The sequence below is a fragment of the Pelobates fuscus genome, chromosome 9, assembly GCF_036172605.1.
Source record: "Pelobates fuscus isolate aPelFus1 chromosome 9, aPelFus1.pri, whole genome shotgun sequence".
In the NCBI taxonomy this organism is placed as follows: domain Eukaryota; kingdom Metazoa; phylum Chordata; class Amphibia; order Anura; family Pelobatidae; genus Pelobates; species Pelobates fuscus.
The window spans coordinates 17,777,576-17,800,352 of record NC_086325.1 but is presented as its reverse complement, the minus strand read 5'-3'; the positions used below and the strand labels follow the sequence as shown (position 1 = coordinate 17,800,352).

Sequence of the window (22,777 nt, the reverse complement as noted above, 5' to 3'; positions counted from 1 at the left end):
TTAAAGAGAAACATTGTGTTAGTGTTCCGTCACGGCGCTTGCTAGGCTGGGCACCCCCAGCCAGGGGATTGCGTAATGAAAGATCCCAAGTTTAAAGAGAGATTTGTCCTCCATGACTCAGCTATTCTATCAATTGCTTGATTACCGAGCACTTTGTCTTTAAATTGATTTGAAGCATGGAATACATAGCTAGCACACAGTATAAGTGTGACAGATGAAGAAAAGGGCAATATCTACTGTATTTACCTGTTATGCACTCTATGAAAATACCCCCATGATTTCAGGTGTCTTATGGTCCACAATGCGCAGGGTGACCATAAGGGCACAATGTATTATTATCTAGTCCAGTGACCACGATCCTTAGCACTGGAGAGGTTTAGGACTATCATGGTAAAGATCATTAGTCTAGTAACCATCAGGTTCACTCTGTGCTGATATACTAGGAATGACAATCTCTCCCACACTGCCGCTGTGTGCTATGGACAGAGTGTATATATTGACTCCATCACCCAAACTTGACATTAGTAGACTAGCCATTTGTGATCAATGCGGGGTGCTAGCCAAACAAACCATGATTGCTTGTAAGAGCATCTTTTACGCCAGCCTCTCACAGGTAGATGTATCTGCATGTAAGCTTATTTTAACAGCAGTAGACACAAGACGTAGCATTGTAGGACACTTGTTATAATTTAATTATATACAGTATATGTTACACATTCATGCGTACAGTGCATCTCAGCAGGGGACATCATAACCAGCCTCCAGCAGTGGTTTCATACAGAATGAAATATGACAAGGAGAATGAAGGCTGATGGGAAGAACCTTAATAAGCCACAGGTTAAGGTGCATCCTCCTGTAGACTCTCCAGCGGGTGATGAACTCCACCTTAGAAGGGGCTCATGGAACGAATTTAATAAGATACAGGATGTCCTGCTGTAAATCCAGCCCTTACCCAGTGATCTAGTGGGAAATACTGAGGATCTGCACCCACAGCAATATATATGTTAATCTCCTAGCTTGGTCCTACATGCTCCACCGTGTCCGACACCTTCGTATTCACTCCAATACTGTGACCAGTACAGAGGAAATGGGGTGGGTAAGGTGGGTACACAGCCCCCTGCTCCTCCCACTTGCTCAACAGGTACAGGTTGTTGGCCCATGATTACCAATTTTAATGGCATCCTTTCTCCCACCACCCATATGGTTAGGTCAGTGTTTATTAGCCGCTGGATAATACTATCAGGAGTTTACTTTGCTCCTAGCGATCGGGAAGCAGAGGGCATTCCTAAGCCTTTGCTGGCTAGAAGATTTAAGTGGAAATTCCTACACTGAAGGTCGCTTAGATAACATGTCCTAAGCAGCAGCAACGTGCAAAGAAAAACATACACTTCCAATCATCAGATATCAGAGTTTGTGGACTATTTTTTGGGAAGATAGAAGATTTAATGCCGGGCGATGCTCTCCAAGTCCCAGGGCGATTAGGGCGGCGGCAAGGACAGTCTTCTTGGGAAGTGTGAGCGGCGCAGAGGGCATCACCTACACAGAGAGAGATGTATGAGGAATAACTTTAGAAAGGTAGACATCCTATCTTCCTGCAAGGACCAGTCCAGGTGTGTCAGGCTCAGACTAAAAACTCCATAAGCTTACACTTACCTCAATTCAGTCTGTCTCAGTGTATAACTGTGGGTCTCCTTTACCTGTATGAGCATACCTCCCAATTGTCCCTCTTTTCTATGAGCTCTCTACCATTGGTGTCTGATCACACCCCTGAAATGAAAGTTCCCCTCTTTGTTGATTGGAGATATGGGCTTGATTGATTGTGTCATTAAATTGCTGTAGGTCAAGATTTAACTACTTGCCCTCTTTTCCTATGGATTAGACGCAGACCGCCAGCACCTTTATACTGGTGTATGGCTACAGGGCGCACCCTCTATTTCCATTCTACTCTGTAGGACTATAAACAGACTAACATCCAGTATGTCTAGGTCACTGAATCCCTAAATGAAGAGTCTGTGTCAGTGTATACTTATTGGTTAGGGTCAGGCACCAGGCTTTAATATACTCACCTGCTCCAATTTATGTAGACGTATCAGACCATCAGCAGCCAAATAAAAGGTGGAGTGAGCATCATATGTACTGAAAACATAAATATTAGAATCAGGCTATGGGTCAAGGCGTATATAAAATAAAGGCAGTGTCACCTGCCTCAAGTCAAAGCAAATGCTAACCTGTATAGCTCTGCTTTGTCCGTGCGGAAAATGTAAAAGAAAACAGAGTGCAGGGGGAGGCCTGAGACTGACCAGCGAGCCTGGATGCTGCAGGTTTCTGGGTGAGTCGTCAACTTCAGGACAGAGACACGGGTATTGGAAAAATAACTCAGAAACAGCAGTCGGGAGAGTGACACAAGCAGCTGGTACAGAACCAGACCTCTGTAAGAAAAGGCTCATGATTAACCAGATCGCAGCAGGAGAATTATGGAGGAGAAGTACCAATATAGAGAGGCTCTCACCGTGTGTGTATGTGTAGCATGCTACTGACAAACTCCACGTCTTTCCTGTATATAGAAAAATCCAGTCTCTTCATCATCATCGGCAACTACAAAAGAAAGGCCAGATATTATTGGTAAACAAACAAATGTGAGACAATGGAAACGCACTACAGGATGGAAAAAGATGAAAGTGAGAGCAAGGTTATATCGGAGGAAGAAGGGGAGGAGCAAGGTTATATCAGAGGAAGAAGGGGAGGAGCAAGGTTATATCGGAGGAAGAAGGGGAGGAGCAAGGTTATATCGGAGGAAGAAGGGGAGGAGCAAGGTTATATCGGAGGAAGAAGGGGAGGAGCAAGGTTATATCGGAGGAAGAAGGGGAGGAGCAAGGTTATATCGGAGGAAGAAGGGAAGGAGCAAGGTTATATCGGAGGAAGAAGGGGAGGAGCAAGGTTATATCGGAGGAAGAAGGGAAGGAGCAAGGTTCTATGGGAGGGGCAATACTCAATGGACATCATTGATGTTTCATTTTCAGGGGGTTGCCCTAATGACATTGGGGTCAGTTTCCGATTTGTTCTGTTTCTGGGTCCTTTTGGACCAGTGATAGAATATTTCCATCATAATAAACCAGCCATCAACATTTCTATACCAAATGAAATATCTGACTAATTTAACAGTAGCAGGGCTGCATAGAACAAATTAAACAGGACAATGTATGCTGAGGGTGGGTTCTACAGGGGCTGATTAGGATTCTTAAGGGTGTGGTCTAAGGCGTTAAACTGTTGGTGAAAGTATTGCTTATCTGCTAGTCAGTCTTTGGTTCAATACTGCTATGGATGTAGGTCAAGCTAGGTTTAGAACTTTTGTAACATCTTTCTGTGCGTATACACTGTACGAGCTAACAGTAAAAACACTGAGCGCAAACACACAGCACAAGCCAACAGTAAAAACACTGAGCGCAAACGCACAGCACAAGCCAACAATAAAAACACTGGGCGCAAACACACAGCACAAGCCAACAATAAAAACACTGAGCGCAAACACACAGCACAAGCCAACAATAAAAACACTGAGCGCAAACACACAGCACAAGCCAACAATAAAAACATTAAGCACACACGCACACTGCACGAGCCAACAGTAACACTGAGCGCGCACGCGCACACACACTGTACGAGTTAACAGTAACACTGTACGAGTTAACAGTAACACTGAGCGCACACACACAGCACAAAGCCAACACGAGCACAGCACGAGCCAACAATAAGAACACTGAGCACACACTGCACGAGCCAACAGTAACATTGAGCACACACTGCACAAGCCAGCAGTAAGAACAATGAGCACACACTCACTGCACGAGCCAACAGTAACACTGAGCGCACACACTGTATGAGCCAACAGTAACACTGAGCGCGCGCACACACACACACACACACACACTGTACGAGCCAACAGTAAGAACACTGAGCACTCACTGCACGAGCCAACAGTAACACTGAGCGCACACACACACTGCACAAGTCAACAGTAAGAACACTGAGCACACACTCACTGCATGAGCCAACAGTAAGAACACTGAGCACACACTGCACAAGTCAACAGTAAGAATACTGAGCACACTGCACAAGTCAACAATAACACTGAGCGCACACACAAACTGCACAAGTCAACAGTAAGAACACTGAACACACACACACACACACTGCACGAGCCAACAGTAAGAACACTGAGCACGCACACACTGCACGAGCCAACATTAACACTGAGCACGCACACACTGCGTGAGCCAACAGTAAGAACACTGAGCACACACTGCACAAGCCAACAGTAAGAACACTGAGCATACAAACTGCACGAGCCAACAGTAACAATGAGCGCACACACACTGCACGAGCCAACAGTAAAAACATTGAGCACACAAAGCACGAGCCAACAGTAAGAACAATGAGCACGCACACACACACAGCGCGAGTCAACAGTAACACAGCGCATACACACACTGCACGAGCCAACAGTAAAAACACTGAGCGCGCACACACACAGTACGAGCCAACAGTAACACTGAGCACACACATCACACTGCACGAGCCAACTGTAAGAACACTGAGCGCACTCACACACACACACATTACGAGCCAACAGTAACACTGAGCGCGCGCACACACATTACGAGCCAACAGTAACACTGAGCGCGCGCACACACATTACGAGCCAACAGTAACACTTAGGGCGCACACACACACACTATACAAGCCAACAGTAAGAACACAGAACGAACACACATACACACAGTACGAGCCAACAGTAACACTGAGCGCACACACAGACTGCACAAGCCAACAGTAACACAGAGCACACACTGCACGAGCCAACAGTAACACAGAGCACACACTGCACGAGCCAACAGTAACACAGAGCACACACTGCACGAGCCAACAGTAAGAATATTGAGCGCACACACAGCACGAGCCAACAGTACCACTGAGCATGCACACACTGCACGAGCCAACAGTAACACAGAGCACACACTGCACTAGCCAACAGTAAGAATATTGAGCGCACACACAGCACGAGCCAACAGTACCACTGAGCACGTACACACTGCACGAGCCAACAGTAAGAACACTGAAGAAAAACAAGTTACCTGCGCTCTCTCCTTAACCCCTTAAGACCGCAGCCAAATGTACAAGTTGTGATCCAAAAAAACTTAAACAAAACCTGGCATTTGCGCTATATGTCTGTCCAACCATAATTCACCTCTTTCATATTAAATGCACCCCCCATTATTATATATATCATTTTATTCAGGGGAAACGGGGCTTTCGTTTAACATCAAATATTTAGGTATGGAACATACCGTATATACTCTAGTATAAGCCGACCCGAATATAAGCCGAGGCCCCTAATTTTACCCCCAAAAATTGGGAAAACGTATTGACTCGAGTATAAGACTAGGGTGGGAAATGAAGCAGCTACTGGTAAATTTCTAAATAAAATTAGATCCTAAAAAAATTATATTAACTGAATATTTATTTACAGCGTGTGTATATAATGAATGCAGTGTGTATATGAATGCAGTGTGTGTGTATGCAGTGTGTATATAATGAATGCAGTGCAGTGTGTGTATATGAGTGCAGTGTGTGTATAATGAATGCAGTGCAGTGTGTGTATGAATGCAGTGTGTATGTATGAGTGCAGTGTGTATGTATGAGTGCAGTGTGTATGTATGAGTGCAGTGTGTATGTATGAGTGCAGTGTGTATGTATGAGTGCAGTGTGTGTGTATGAGTGCAGTGTGTGTATATGAGTGCAGTGTGTGTATGAATGCAGTGTGTGTATGAATGCAGTGTGTGTATGAATGCAGTGTGTATATAATGAATGCAGTGCAGTGTGTGTATGAGTGCAGTGTGTATGCGTGTAGTGTGTGTATATGAGTGCAGTGTGTATATGAGTGTGTATAATGAATGCAGTGCAGTGTGTGTATATGAGTGCAGTGTGTATATGAGTGCAGTGTGTATATAATGAATGATGAATGCAGTGTGTATGTGTGAGTGCAGTGTGTATGTGTGAGTGCAGTGTGTATGTGTGAGTGCAGTGTGTATGCAGTGTGTGTATAATGAATGCAGTGTGTATGAATGCAGTGTGTATATAATGAATGCAGTGCAGTGTGTGTGTATGAATGCAGTGTGTGTATGTGTGAGTGCAGTGTGTGTGTGCAGAGCATTGGTGGGGGTTGGGCATTTTATTAATTATTATTTAATTATTATCTTAATATTTTTTATTTTTTATTTTTTTTTAGGTAATTATTTGTTTATTTTATTATTAATTGTATTATTTTTTGTTATTATTATTTTAATATTTTTTTTTATTATTATTTGTTTTATTATTATTTGTTTCATTTATTTTTTCGTCCCCCCTCCCTGCTTGTTAGCTGGCCAGGGAGGGGGGCTCTCACTCCCTGGTGGTCCAGTGGATGGGCTGTAGGAGGGGGGCTGGCAGGAAGCTGTAACTTACCTTCAACCCAGCTCCTGTCAGCTCTCCTGTGGCTCTCGCGAGAGTTGCAGAGGAAGCCGACCTGGGAGCTGCACGGACGGAGGAGAGAGAAGGGAGCTGACAGGAGCTGCTGTGAAGGTAAGTTACAGCTTCCTGACAGCCCCCCTCTCCCCCCAGTCTGTATTATGGCAAATGAAAATTGCCATAATACAGACACTCACTCGAGTATAAGACGAGTGGGAGTTTTTCAGCACAAAAAATGTGCTGAAAAACTCGTCTTATACTCGAGTATATACGGTAATTTAATATGAAAAAAATATTTAAAAAATGGGAGAAAATAAGAATTTTTTAATTTTTTTTAGTTCTACGTGACATTCTAACTGTGAATGTCATAATACTGTTTGCTTTTACTGCAATACAATACACATATTTGTATTCAGCGATGTCTCGCGTGTAAAACAGTACCCCCTATGTACAGGTTTTATGGTGTTTTGGGAAGTTACAGGGTCAAATATAGCGTGTTACATATTTCAGTTTTTTTACATTGAAATTCGCCAGATTGGTTACGTTGCCTTTGAGACCATATGGTAGCCCAGAAATAAGAATTACCCCCATGATGGCATACCATTTGCAAAAGTAGACAACCTAAGGTATTGCAAATTGAGTATGTCCAGTCTTTTTTAGTAGCCACTTGGTCACAAACACTGGCCAAAGTTAGTGTTAATATTTGAAAATGCAAAAAACTAATTTGAACGCAAATTTTGGCCAGTGTCTGTGACTAAGTGGCTACTAAAAAAACTGAACATACCCTATTTGCAATACCCTGGGTTGTCTACTATTGCAAATGGTATGCCATCATGGGGATAATTTTCATTCCTGGGCTACCATACGGTCTCAAAGGCAACCTGGCGAATTTTAATGTGAAAAAACTGAAACGCAAACCTTATATTTGACTCTGTAACTTTTGAAAACACCATAAAACCTGTACATGAGGGGTACTGTTATACTCAGGAGACTTCACTGAACACAAATATTAGTGTTTCAAAACAGTAAAACGTATCACAACAATTATATCGTCAGTGTAAGTGCCATTTGTGTGTGAAAAATGCAAAAAATGTCACTGTCACTGACGATATCGTCGTTGTAATATATTTTACTGTTTTGAAACACTAATATCTGTGTTCAGCGAAGTCTTCCGAGTAAAACAGTACCCCCCATGTACAGGTTTCATGGTGTCTTGGAAAGTTACAGAGTTAAATATAGTGCTAGACAATGTAATTCCCTGAACTTTTGGCCTGGGTTGGCAGGCAGGTCCTGCAAATTGTAATTAATAAAATGACCTAATTATGTAAAATTATTACATAAATATATGCGTAGAATTATTATATATATATATATATATATATATATATATATATATATATATATATATATATATATATATATATATGTGTGTATATATATGTATATAATTTTTTTTAATTATTTTTATTTATATATAGGTATATACATAGTGATATATACGTATATACTTATGTATATAGATATATATATTATTTTGTTCTACATGTATTTTGATATCAATATATATATATTAATTTTAAAATACAGTTAGAACGAAATTACGCATGTTTATATATTTATCTATTTTTTTTTATTATTTTTTTAACGTATTTATATATTTATTTATTTTTTATTATATATAAATATATATATAATGAAAATTATATATATATATTTAATCAATATTGTACGTGTATTTTGATATTAATATATATATATATAATTATGTATATATTAATATTAAAATAGACGTAGACAGTGTATGCATATTTATGTGTATGTGTGTATATGTGTGTATATATATACTTAGATCATATATATAATAAATATATATATGATCTAAGTATATATAATTTATTTTTACACTGTTTTAACATTTTTTTTTTTTTTTTTTCAGACAGCAGGGGGAGTACCTGTCATTACAGGCACTCCCCCTGCTGGCAATGCCTTGGACGGCTATGCCGTCCATGTGATCGCGGGGTCCTCGCAAGGACCTCGCGATCACATGGCCCTGGGCGGCTGAAGAGGACGCAGGGGGACTCCCTGGGCTCCCAGGTAAGTCCCCCATACCGCGATCACCGGCGTGGGATCGCTGGCGACCGGGTAAGTACATAAGATCGCAGGACGTACTATGCCGTCCTGCGGCTTTTAGAGCCACCAAAATAAGGACGGCATAGTACGTCCTGCGGTCTTAAGGGGTTAATCCCTATGTATTTTTAAACAAATGGAGGTTTTTTAGTTACCTCCAATGGCCATGAGAGGATGAGCCCACCTGCCAACGTCAAGGCAGACCCCCCTAGTTGGGTCCTAACTCTAAACCATTCACCTTGCTTCCTTGAGCCTCTGGCAAAAATCTCTACTGAGACAGAAAGGGGTATTTTTTATATACACCCCTATACATTATTAACCCTTAATAGGGAACACATGGGATGGGCGGCTGCATTGTAACAAGGCTGAGTGATACAAAAAATGGATACAAATGCAGAAGAACACTGAGCGAGCACACACACACTGCATGAGCCAACAGTAAGGACACTGAGCACACACACACTGCACGAGCCAACAGTAAGGACACTGAGCACACACACACACACTGCATGAGCCAACAGTAAGAACACTACTGCACAAGCAAACAGTAAAAACACTGAGTGCACACACTGCACAAGCCAACAGTAAGAACACTGAGCGCACACACTGTAAATACTGAGCACAGACAATGCACACGCTCACTGTAATAGTGAACACACACTGCAATTAATAATGGAAATATAAATATATCTTACTCCTTGCCTGATACAGAGTGTCCTGCAGGGCACACCTTACTTGACAACAGAATGCTAACAGGGTATATACAATGTGGAACAAACATTAACTATTTCAGTTATTAAATAATGACATTACCACCTTTTCTTAAATCTACAGCGATCTGTTAGAGCATAAAGCAACAGTGTTTGATGTAAAGATCTATCTTAGAAGACAGGGAGGCAGATTCTTCAAAGCAGTTACATGCACTTGTGTGTTTAGCTCTGGATTTATCAGTAGTTCTTGTTATAGTGAGTGGGAATGTAGGTGCTCAGAGCGGTACTCACTTCTTCCCTCAGCTTTGCGTGCATTATTGCCAAGTGCTGCTCCATGTCCTCCTGGTTTCCTCCTGGCGAGGGACTCACTCCAACCTTCTTACTGAGCTGAAAAGCTAGCACTCCTTTCTGAATACCAGGAGAGGTGCATGCCAGATCCTGGTATGGAGTTCGACACACTCCTGGTTCAAACAGACTTCTGAAACAGTCCAACTGGGCACTGCTCAAATGCCAGCTCTCTCTTCCCAATGGGCATATATCTACAGACTTGGCACCGGGCTGATAAGGTATAAGTTGTGTAGATGACTGTCCTTTACTGTACTGTAAAATCTCTTGCAGCTGTCGCAGTGCTTTGACATGCTTGCTCTGAGATGGGTGCATCCGGGAGCCCCCCTGCTTGGCTTGTGGTAAAACCAGACTACGTACTGAAGGCAAAGGATGTCTGTGGGGAGCTGGGATACGAGGACAGGGGCTCAGCTCTGGATCCCAGGTGACAGCACGGAACTGGAAAAAAATATTATGGATGCACAGAATTAGAATACAAATATTAAACCTGCTCCGTACATCAATGTACTTTATTCTGCAAACTACAAACCATAGCGACTTAAAATCGAAATGGTAAAATCCAGGCAGAGTTTAACATGTGTTCCTGTTGACATTCAGATTTTATATTTTGCTACAATTCAATGTTTAGTGAATAAACCACTAGTTCTGTGCTAGCTTAAATTGGGTTTTATGAAGTAGACTTGTAATACACATTGCAATTGGCATACAAACAGTGATACAGACATGTACGACACACAATTGTGTCTTTAAAGATCACAACAGGCACTCAATGTTATTTGCTCCTTATATCTGTATACAGACAGATTGTACCTACTGTAACCTGGTGGTTAAACTACCTGCCAACATTTTGGGCCCGAGAACCTTTGGTTAGACCCACTATGTTGCCAATCTGTTCCTGGACTATAATGTGTGATAGGATAGATAGAGAGACAGACGCCTTACAGACATAACTGTCTTTTCACAGTGGATATTCCAATACAATATTTTGTTATAATCATCACTAATCAGCAGATATACCACACACTGGATTTATACATTGTTTTAGCTTTAACAAATGTTTCTCAGTTGAAACTTGCTTTGTTTAAACCCTTCAGGACACATGACATGTGTGACATGTCATGATTCCCTTTTATTCCAGAAGTTTGGTCCTTAAGGGGTAAAAGGGGCACACTAAGCACCAAAACTACTTTTTGTCAAATTATTTACTTAAAAACTAGGGCTCTCTCCAGCACTCAGTACAAACGGAGTATCCATTACGGTCTAACCTAAAAGAACCGTTATAGGCAGAGAGTGCTGGGGATGGGATCGCCGAGAGTGCTGGGGATGGGATCGCCGAGAGTGCTGGGGATGGGATCGCCGAGAGTGCTGGGGATGGGATCGCCGAGAGTGCTGGGGATGGGATCGCCGAGAGTGCTGGGGATGGGATCGCCGAGAGTGCTGGGGATGGGATCGCCGAGAGTGCTGGGGATGGGATCGCCGAGAGTGCTGGGGATGGGATCGCCGAGAGTGCTGGGGATGGGATCGCCGAGAGTGCTGGGGATGGGATCGCCGAGAGTGCTGGGGATGGGATCGCCGAGAGTGCTGGGGATGGGATCGCCGAGAGTGCTGGGGATGGGATCGCCGAGAGTGCTGGGGATGGGATCGCCGAGAGTGCTGGGGATGGGATCGCCGAGAGTGCTGGGGATGGGATCGCCGAGAGTGCTGGGGTTGGGATCGCCGAGAGTGCTGGGGATGGGATCGCCGAGAGTGCTGGGGATGGGATCGCCGAGAGTGCTGGGGATGGGATCGCCGAGAGTGCTGGGGATGGGATCGCCGAGAGTGCTGGGGATGGGATCGCCGAGAGTGCTGGGGATGGGATCGCCGAGAGTGCTGGGGATGGGATCGCCGAGAGTGCTGGGGATGGGATCGCCGAGAGTGCTGGGGATGGGATCGCCGAGAGTGCTGGGGATGGGATCGCCGAGAGTGCTGGGGATGGGATCGCCGAGAGTGCTGGGGATGGGATCGCCGAGAGTGCTGGGGATGGGATCGCCGAGAGTGCTGGGGATGGGATCGCCGAGAGTGCTGGGGATGGGATCGCCGAGAGTGCTGGGGATGGGATCGCCGAGAGTGCTGGGGATGGGATCGCCGAGAGTGCTGGGGATGGGATCGCCGAGAGTGCTGGGGATGGGATCGCCGAGAGTGCTGGGGATGGGATCGCCGAGAGTGCTGGGGATGGGATCGCCGAGAGTGCTGGGGATGGGATCGCCGAGAGTGCTGGGGATGGGATCGCCGAGAGTGCTGGGGATGGGATCGCCGAGAGTGCTGGGGATGGGATCGCCGAGAGTGCTGGGGATGGGATCGCCGAGAGTGCTGGGGATGGGATCGCCGAGAGTGCTGGGGATGGGATCGCCGAGAGTGCTGGGGATGGGATCGCCGAGAGTGCTGGGGATGGGATCGCCGAGAGTGCTGGGGATGGGATCGCCGAGAGTGCTGGGGATGGGATCGCCGAGAGTGCTGGGGATGGGATCGCCGAGAGTGCTGGGGATGGGATCGCCGAGAGTGCTGGGGATGGGATCGCCGAGAGTGCTGGGGATGGGATCGCCGAGAGTGCTGGGGATGGGATCGCCGAGAGTGCTGGGGATGGGATCGCCGAGAGTGCTGGGGATGGGATCGTCGAGAGTGCTGGGGATGGGATCGCCGAGAGTGCTGGGGATGGGAGCGCCGAGAGTGCTGGGGATGGGAGCGCCGAGAGTGCTGGGGATGGGAGCGCCGAGAGTGCTGGGGATGGGAGCGCCGAGAGTGCTGGGGATGGGAGCGCCGAGAGTGCTGGGGATGGGATCGCCGAGAGTGCTGGGGATGGGATCGAGAGGACAGATAATGTGATTCTAAGAAGGTACATTGGGCAATCAGTAAGGGAATCAGCCTCTCAAGGTACACAGTGTGTATATGTGCACACAGACTTTCTGGGTTAATCACTAAAATAGGAATTGTTGGTAATTCAAGGTGATTTTTAAATAAGAGGAATAAATAGCGCAAATTAAAACATTCTTCAATTCAGCTATGTGTCCAGTTCGGCTACATTGGCCTTAAATTTGATATTGGCTTAGAATTCCCGATGATTCTCACTTTATTGAATTGTTTAAGAGACACATGGTCTCGCTATAAGGGATTTAACATTTATAAGAGATGCCGTTAATCTCGATAGGTAAACAGTCTCTCTCTATAAGACATACACAGTCCCTCTCTGTTGTGACAAACAGGCTCTCTATATGAAATGTAACTCTCTCTATAATGGCACACAGTCTCTCTCTCTCTATATATATATATAATGGACACACAGTCTCTCATTCTCTATAATGGACACACAGTCTCTCTCTCTCTCTCTCTCTCTCTCTCTATAATGGACACACAGTGTCTCTCTCTATAATGGACACACAGTCTCTCTCTATAATGGACACACAGTCTCTCTCTATAATGGACACACAGTCTCTCTCTCTATATATATAATGGACACACAGTCTCTCTCTCTCTCTATATATAATGGACACACAGTCTCTCATTCTCTATAATGGACACAGAGTCTCTCATTCTCTATAATGGACACAGAGTCTCTCATTCTCTATAATGGACACAGTCCCTCTCTCTCTCTATAATGGACACAGTCCCTCTCTCTCTCTATAATGGACACAGTCTCTCTCTCTCTCTATAATGGACACAGTCTCTCTCTCTCTCTTTCTCTCTCTCTCTATAATGGACACACAGTCTCTCTCTCTATAATGGACACACAGTCTCTCTCTCTATAATGGACACACAGTCTCTCTCTCTATAATGGACACACAGTCTCTCTCTCTCTATAATGGACACACAGTCTCTCTCTCTCTCTATAATGGACACACAGTCTCTCTCTCTCTATAATGGACGCACAGTCTCTCTCTCTCTATAATGGACGCACAGTCTCTCTCTCTCTATAATGGACGCACAGTCTCTCTCTATAATGGACACACAGTCTCTCTCTCTCTATAATGGACACACAGTCTCTCTCTCTATAAAGGACACAGTCTCTCTCTCTCTCTCTATAATGGACACACAGTCTCTCTCTCTCTCTATAATGGACACACAGTGTCTCTCTCTCTCTCTATAATGGACACACAGTCTCTCTCTCTCTATAATGGACACACAGTCTCTCTCTCTATAATGGACACACAGTCTCTCTCTCTTTCTATAATGGACACACAGTCTCTCTCTATAATGGACACACAGTGTCTCTCTCTATAATGGACACACAGTGTCTCTCTCTATAATGGACACACAGTGTCTCTCTCTATAATGGACACACAGTGTCTCTCTCTCTATAATGGACACACAGTGTCTCTCTCTCTATAATGGACACAGTGTCTCTCTCTCTATAATGGACACAGTGTCTCTCTCTCTATAATGGACACACAGTGTCTCTCTCTATAATGGACACACAGTCTCTCTCTCTATAATGGACACACAGTCTCTCTCTCTATAATGGACACACAGTCTCTCTCTCTATAATGGACACACAGTCTCTCTCTCTATAATGGACACACAGTCTCTCTCTCTATAATGGACACACAGTCTCTCTCTATAATGGACACACAGTCTCTCTCTCTATAATGGACACACAGTCTCTCTCTCTATAATGGACACACAGTCTCTCTCTCTCTATAATGGACACACAGTCTCTCTCTCTCTATAATGGACACACAGTCTCTCTCTCTATAATGGACACACAGTGTCTCTCTCTATAATGGACACACAGTGTCTCTCTCTCTATAATGGACACACAGTGTCTCTCTCTCTATAATGGACACACAGTGTCTCTCTCTCTATAATGGACACACAGTGTCTCTCTCTCTATAATGGACACACAGTGTCTCTCTCTCTATAATGGACACACAGTGTCTCTCTCTCTATAATGGACACACAGTGTCTCTCTCTCTATAATGGACACACAGTGTCTCTCTCTCTATAATGGACACACAGTGTCTCTCTCTATAATGGACACACAGTGTCTCTCTCTCTATAATGGACACACAGTCTCTCTCTCTATAATGGACACACAGTCTCTCTCTATAATGGACACACAGTCTCTCTCTCTATAATGGACACACAGTCTCTCCCTCTCTCTCTCTCTATAATGGACACACAGTCTCTCTCTCTCTCTCTCTCTATAATGGACACACAGTCTCTCTCTCTATAATGGACACACAGTCTCTCTCTCTATAATGGACACACAGTCTCTCTCTCTCTATAATGGACACAGTCTCTCTCTCTCTCTAATGGACACACAGTCTCTCTCTCTCTCTAATGGACACACAGTCTCTCTCTCTCTCTAATGGACACACAGTCTCTCTCTCTCTCTAATGGACACACAGTCTCTCTCTCTCTCTAATGGACACACAGTCTCTCTCTCTCTCTCTCTCTCTAATGGACACACAGTCTCTCCCTCTCTCTCTCTCTATAATGGACACACAGTCTCTCTCTCTCTCTCTCTCTCTAATGGACACACAGTCTCTCTCTCTCTCTAATGGACACACAGTCTCTCTCTCTCTCTCTAATGGACACACAGTCTCTCTCTCTCTCTAATGGACACACAGTCTCTCTCTCTCTCTAATGGACACACAGTCTCTCTCTCTCTCTCTAATGGACACACAGTCTCTCTCTCTCTCTAATGGACACACAGTCTCTCTCTATAATGGACACACAGTCTCTCTCTATAATGGACACACAGTCTCTCTCTCTATAATGGACACACAGTCTCTCTCTCTATAATGGACACACAGTCTCTCTCTCTATAATGGACACACAGTCTCTCTCTATAATGGACACACAGTCCCTCTCTCTATAATGGACACACAGTCTCTCTCTCTATAATGGACACACAGTCTCTCTCTCTCTATAATGGACACACAGTCTCTCTCTCTCTATAATGGACACACAGTCTCTCTCTCTCTATAATGGACACACAGTCTCGCTCTATAAAGGACACACAGTCTCTCTCTATAAAGGACACACAGTCTCTCTCTCTATAAAGGACACACAGTCTCTCTCTATAAAGGACACACAGTCTCTCTCTCTCTCTCTATAATGGACACACAGTCTCTCTCTCTCTCTCTCTCTCTATAATGGACACACAGTCTCTCTCTCTCTCTCTATAATGGACACACAGTGTCTCTCTCTCTATAATGGACACACAGTGTCTCTCTCTCTATAATGGACACACAGTGTCTCTCTCTCTCTATAATGGACACACAGTGTCTCTCTCTCTCTATAATGGACACACAGTCTCTCTCTCTATAATGGACACACAGTCTCTCTCTCTCTATAATGGACACACAGTCTCTCTCTCTATAATGGACACACAGTCTCTCTCTCTATAATGGACACACAGTCTCTCTCTCTATAATGGACACACAGTCTCTCTCTCTATAATGGACACACAGTCTCTCTCTATAATGGACACAGTGTCTCTCTCTATAATGGACACACAGTGTCTCTCTCTATAATGGACACACAGTGTCTCTCTCTCTATAATGGACACACAGTGTCTCTCTCTCTATAATGGACACACAGTGTCTCTCTCTCTATAATGGACACACAGTGTCTCTCTCTCTATAATGGACACACAGTGTCTCTCTCTCTATAATGGACACACAGTGTCTCTCTCTCTATAATGGACACACAGTGTCTCTCTCTCTATAATGGACACACAGTGTCTCTCTCTCTCTATAATGGACACACAGTGTCTCTCTCTCTCTATAATGGACACACAGTGTCTCTCTCTCTATAATGGACACACAGTGTCTCTCTCTCTATAATGGACACACAGTGTCTCTCTCTCTATAATGGACACACAGTGTCTCTCTCTATAATGGACACACAGTGTCTCTCTCTATAATGGACACACAGTGTCTCTCTCTATAATGGACACACAGTGTCTCTCTCTATAATGGACACACAGTGTCTCTCTCTATAATGGACACACAGTGTCTCTCTCTCTATAATGGACACACAGTGTCTCTCTCTCTATAATGGACACACAGTGTCTCTCTCTCTATAATGGACACACAGTGTCTCTCTCTCTATAATGGACACACAGTGTCTCTCTCTCTATAATGGACACACAGTGTCTCTCTCTCTATAATGGACACACAGTGTCTCTCTCTCTATAATGGACACACAGTGTCTCTCTCTCTATAATGGACACACAGTCTCTCTCTCTATAATGGACACACAGTCTCTCTCTCTATAATGGACACACAGTCTCTCTCTCTATAATGGACACAGTCTCTCCCTCTCTCTCTCTCTATAATGGACACACAGTCTCTCTCTCTCTCTCTCTAATGGACACACAGTCTCTCTCTCTCTCTCTCTCTATAATGGACACACAGTCTCTCTCTCTCTCTATAATGGACACAGTCTCTCTCTCTCTCTAATGGACACACAGTCTCTCTCTCTCTCTAATGGACACACAGTCTCTCTCTCTCTAATGGACACACAGTCTCTCTCTCTCTCTAATGGACACACAGTCTCTCTCTCTCTCTAATGGACACACAGTCTCTCTCTCTCTAATGGACACACAGTCTCTCTCTCTCTAATGGACACACAGTCTCTCTCTCTCTCTAATGGACACACAGTCTCTCTCTCTCTCTCTAATGGACACACAGTCTCTCTCTCTCTCTAATGGACACACAGTCTCTCTCTCTCTCTCTAATGGACACACAGTCTCTCTCTCTCTCTAATGGACACACAGTCTCTCTCTCTAATGGACACACAGTCTCTCTCTATAATGGACACACAGTCTCTCTCTATAATGGACACACAGTCTCTCTCTATAATGGACACACAGTCTCTCTCTCTATAATGGACACACAGTCTCTCTCTCTATAATGGACACACAGTCTCTCTCTCTATAATGGACACACAGTCTCTCTCTCTATAATGGACACACAGTCTCTCTCTCTATAATGGACACACAGTCTCTCTCTCTATAATGGACACACAGTCTCTCTCTCTATAATGGACACACAGTCTCTCTCTCTATAATGGACACACAGTCTCTCTCTCTATAATGGACACACAGTCTCTCTCTCTATAATGGACACACAGTCTCTCTCTCTATAATGGACACACAGTCTCTCTCTCTATAATGGACACAGTCTCTCTCTCTATAATGGACACACAGTCTCTCTCTCTATAATGGACACACAGTCTCTCTCTCTATAATGGACACAGTCTCTCTCTATAATGGACACAGTCTCTCTCTATAATGGACACACAGTCTCTCTATAATGGACACACAGTCTCTCTCTATAATGGACACACAGTCTCTCTCTATAATGGACACACAGTCTCTCTCTATAATGGACACACAGTCTCTCTCTCTCTATAATGGACACACAGTCTCTCTCTCTCTATAATGGACACACAGTCTCTCTCTCTCTCTATAATGGACACACAGTCTCTCTCTCTCTCTCTCTATAATGGACACACAGTCTCTCTCTCTATAATGGACACACAGTCTCTCTCTCTATAATGGACACACAGTCTCTCTCTCTATAATGGACACACAGTCTCTCTCTCTATAATGGACACACAGTCTCTCTCTCTCTCTAATGGACACACAGTCTCTCTCTCTCTCTCTAATGGACACACAGTCTCTCTCTCTCTCTCTCTAATGGACACACAGTCTCTCTCTATAATGGACACACAGTCTCTCTCTCTATAATGGACACACAGTCTCTCTCTCTATAATGGACACACAGTCTCTCTCTCTATAATGGACACACAGTCTCTCTCTCTATAATGGACACACAGTCTCTCTCTCTATAATGGACACACAGTCTCTCTCTCTATAATGGACACACAGTCTCTCTCTCTATAATGGACACACAGTCTCTCTCTCTATAATGGACACACAGTCTCTCTCTCTATAATGGACACAGTCTCTCTCTCTATAATGGACACACAGTCTCTCTCTCTATAATGGACACAGTCTCTCTCTATAATGGACACACAGTCTCTCTATAATGGACACACAGTCTCTCTCTATAATGGACACACAGTCTCTCTCTATAATGGACACACAGTCTCTCTCTATAATGGACACACAGTCTCTCTATAATGGACACACAGTCTCTCTCTCTCTATAATGGACACACAGTCTCTCTCTCTCTATAATGGACACACAGTCTCTCTCTCTCTCTATAATGGACACACAGTCTCTCTCTCTCTCTCTATAATGGACACACAGTCTCTCTCTCTCTCTATAATGGACACACAGTCTCTCTCTCTCTCTCTATAATGGACACACAGTCTCTCTCTCTCTCTATAATGGACACACAGTCTCTCTCTCTATAATGGACACACAGTCTCTCTCTCTATAATGGACACACAGTCTCTCTCTCTATAATGGACACACAGTCTCTCTCTCTATAATGGACACACAGTCTCTCTCTCTCTAATGGACACACAGTCTCTCTCTCTCTAATGGACACACAGTCTCTCTCTCTCTAATGGACACACAGTCTCTCTCTCTCTCTAATGGACACACAGTCTCTCTCTCTCTCTATAATGGACACACAGTCTCTCTCTCTCTCTAATGGACACACAGTCTCTCTCTCTCTCTATAATGGACACACAGTCTCTCTCTCTCTCTATAATGGACACACAGTCTCTCTCTCTCTCTATAATGGACACACAGTCTCTCTCTCTCTCTATAATGGACACACAGTCTCTCTCTCTCTCTATAATGGACACACAGTCTCTCTCTCTCTCTATAATGGACACACAGTCTCTCTCTCTCTCTATAATGGACACACAGTCTCTCTCTCTATAATGGACACAGTCTCTCTCTCTCTCTCTATAATGGACACACAGTCTCTCTCTCTCTATAATGGACACACAGTCTCTCTCTCTCTATAATGGACACACAGTGTCTCTCTCTCTATAATGGACACACAGTGTCTCTCTCTCTATAATGGACACACAGTGTCTCTCTCTCTATAATGGACACACAGTCTCTCTCTCTCTCTCTCTCTCTATAATGGACACACAGTCTCTCTCTCTCTCTCTCTATAATGGACACACAGTGTCTCTCTCTCTATAATGGACACACAGTCTCTCTCTCTCTATAATGGACACACAGTGTCTCTCTCTATAATGGACACACAGTGTCTCTCTCTCTATAATGGACACACAGTGTCTCTCTCTCTATAATGGACACACAGTCTCTCTCTCTATAATGGACACACAGTCTCTCTCTCTCTCTATAATGGACACACAGTCTCTCTCTCTCTCTATAATGGACACACAGTGTCTCTCTCTCTATAATGGACACACAGTGTCTCTCTCTCTATAATGGACACACAGTGTCTCTCTCTCTATAATGGACACACAGTCTCTCTCTCTCTCTCTCTATAATGGACACACAGTCTCTCTCTCTCTATAATGGACACACAGTGTCTCTCTCTATAATGGACACACAGTCTCTCTCTCTCTCTCTCTCTCTATAATGGACACACAGTGTCTCTCTCTCTATAATGGACACACAGTCTCTCTCTCTCTATAATGGACACACAGTCTCTCTCTATAATGGACACACAGTCTCTCTCTCTATAATGGACACACAGTCTCTCTCTCTATAATGGACACACAGTCTCTCTCTCTATAATGGACACACAGTCTCTCTCTCTATAATGGACACACAGTCTCTCTCTCTCTCTATAATGGACACACAGTCTCTCTCTCTATAATGGACACACAGTCTCTCTCTCTCTATAATGGACACACAGTCTCTCTCTCTATAATGGACACACAGTCTCTCCACAAAGCTCAGAATATTCAGTAAGTCTCTCTCTAAAGCTCTATTTCCGGTCAGTCGGTCGGTATTTCCGGTCAGTCGGTCGGTATTTCCGGTCAGTCAGTCGGTATTTCCGGTCAGTCAGTCGGTATTTCCGGTCAGTCAGTCGGTATTTCTGGTGTCTCTCACCCGGTTCCCCTCCCGCAGTCTCCCGGCCGCTCCTCCCGCCCCGCGGGCTCCATTCCTCCACCGGTTTCCCAGCGCCGGGGCCCCGCGGAGTCTCCTCACACAGAGCGCCATCCTGAGGGTAACGGTCCGCCGCGCGCGGAGTGCTGGGAACCGGAGTGACGTCACTCGGCGGCTGCAGCGGGAAGAGCCGGCACCGTGCGCCGCAGTGAGCTCACACCCACCTGGAGGGCGGGGAAACTCACAGCCAATAGGAGAGCGAGAGAGGAAATCCGGCCAGCCAATCGGAGAAGGAAGACACTCCTCACTGCCACGCCCCATCAGCAGACTTTACGCGAACTCCCGCCCACTCAATCTTAACTGACCAATCACAGCGCACAGGCTCGTCAGCTTTACCCAATCTTAGCTCGGATAGCAGGTAGAATCCGCCCTAGTGGTGTCTGACCAATAGGAAATGCGAGTTCTCTTCACTTCCGGGGTTTGCGTTCCACCGAAGGTAGAAATACCAGCTCCGTAAACCAGCTTCCGATTGGCTAACATTGAATCAGGAAATGATGTCATCACCGGAATCTGACTGAGGAAGAAAAGCATGTCCTTCAATGACAAACTGGGAGAAGGGCAACCACGGGGAGAGAGCAGGACAGACAGAGAGACACAGAGCGACATAGAGCGACATAGAGGACAGACAGAGAGCAGGGCAGACAGACAGAGAGTTTACAGAGGAAGAGGTTCTATTTCAACTGTCAAAAGTAAAGACAAATAAGTCAATGGGACCTGATGGAATACACCCAAAGCTATTAAAAGAGCTTAGTGGTGTACTAGCAAAGCCATTAACAGATTTATTTAACCAATCATTGTTAACAGGAGTAGTCCCAGAAGATTGGAAGTTAGCGAATGTTGTGCCCATTTACAAGAAAGGTAATAGGGAGGAGTCGGGCAACTATAGGCCTGTAAGCCTTACTTCAGTAGTGGGGAAAGTGATGGAAACCATTTTAAAGGATAGGATTGTTGAACATCTAAAAACACATGGATTTCAAGATCAGAGACAACATGGGTTTACTTCAGGGAGATCATGCCAAACTAATCTTATTGATTTTTTTGATTGGGTAACTAAAATTATAGATCACGGTGGTGCAGTAGACATTGCTTACCTAGATTTCAGTAAAGCTTTTGACAGTGTTGCACATAGAAGGCTTATCAATAAACTGCAATCTTTCAGTTTGGATTCCAATATTGAATGGGTAAGGCAGTGGCTGAGTGACAGGCGACAGAGGGTTGTAGTCAATGGAGTATATTCGAAGCAGGGCCCAGGACAGACACAGAGGGAGGGCAGGCAGGGCCCGGGACAGACAAACTTGGATAGAGATAAGACACCATTATATGAAGGTTTATACAGCCAGGAAAGGCAAATTATGGAGAGAGGAGGGTGAATAGAATAAAAATTTGTTGCACATAATTGGAAAGTTTACCAACCAGATTCTATCACCCCAAGTATTAATAACTATGTGTACATGGAATATTGGTAAACTACATTCAAGAAAAATAACAAAAAAAAACTGAATGCACATAATATTACTGTGCATAGTATTACAGGTATAAATGGTATGACAAACCGTATGCTATTTGAAGGGGTCTATGGACTGAGAGGACCAATTGCTTTCTGAGAGCAAGGGGGAGCCCACTTTTGTTTGTCTGCAGGAGCTCCTGTTATTTGTCGGGCCACAGCAACCATCGCTCTGGAACTAACTTTGTCATGCACCTTAGCGGTCAATTCTTTACCCTGGTGGCAAGTCTCAATTTTATAACCTGACAGGAGGCTTTGTATTTGCTTAAGTCTCTCTTTACTAGAACTCCACAGCAGCACAGAAAAAACAACCAATCAGAAAAAAGTTAGGTACTATAAAACTCCCCTCCCCATGCATCATTTCCTCTTTCTTTGCTGCTCCGCATCAGTACAGGTCAGAGTACCACTGCCTCCTGCTTATGTGGGTGGCTTTGGGTTGTATTATGATTTATTAGGATTTATATTTGATTTCTTAGTATATTTACTTATTTGTTATCTGTACCTTTATTTAGTACCATGTGTTCTGTACTTCTA

At 44.3% G+C, this 22,777-nt stretch overlaps 1 protein-coding gene across 1 annotated transcript; it reads right to left on the bottom strand.

Annotated features, from left to right (window-relative positions):
- Positions 1-668: 668 nt before the first annotated feature.
- On the bottom strand, positions 669-20,936 carry C9H6orf136 (chromosome 9 C6orf136 homolog). Its single transcript, XM_063433239.1, has 6 exons — positions 20,683-20,936; positions 9,633-10,124; positions 2,510-2,595; positions 2,229-2,429; positions 2,067-2,136; positions 669-1,536 (listed from the first exon to the last, which is right to left on the bottom strand). Exons 1-6 carry the CDS (start codon positions 20,791-20,793, stop codon positions 1,405-1,407), a joined length of 1,092 nt encoding a protein of 363 aa, XP_063289309.1. The 5' UTR covers positions 20,794-20,936; the 3' UTR covers positions 669-1,404.
- Between the last annotated feature and the right edge of the window lie 1,841 nt (positions 20,937-22,777).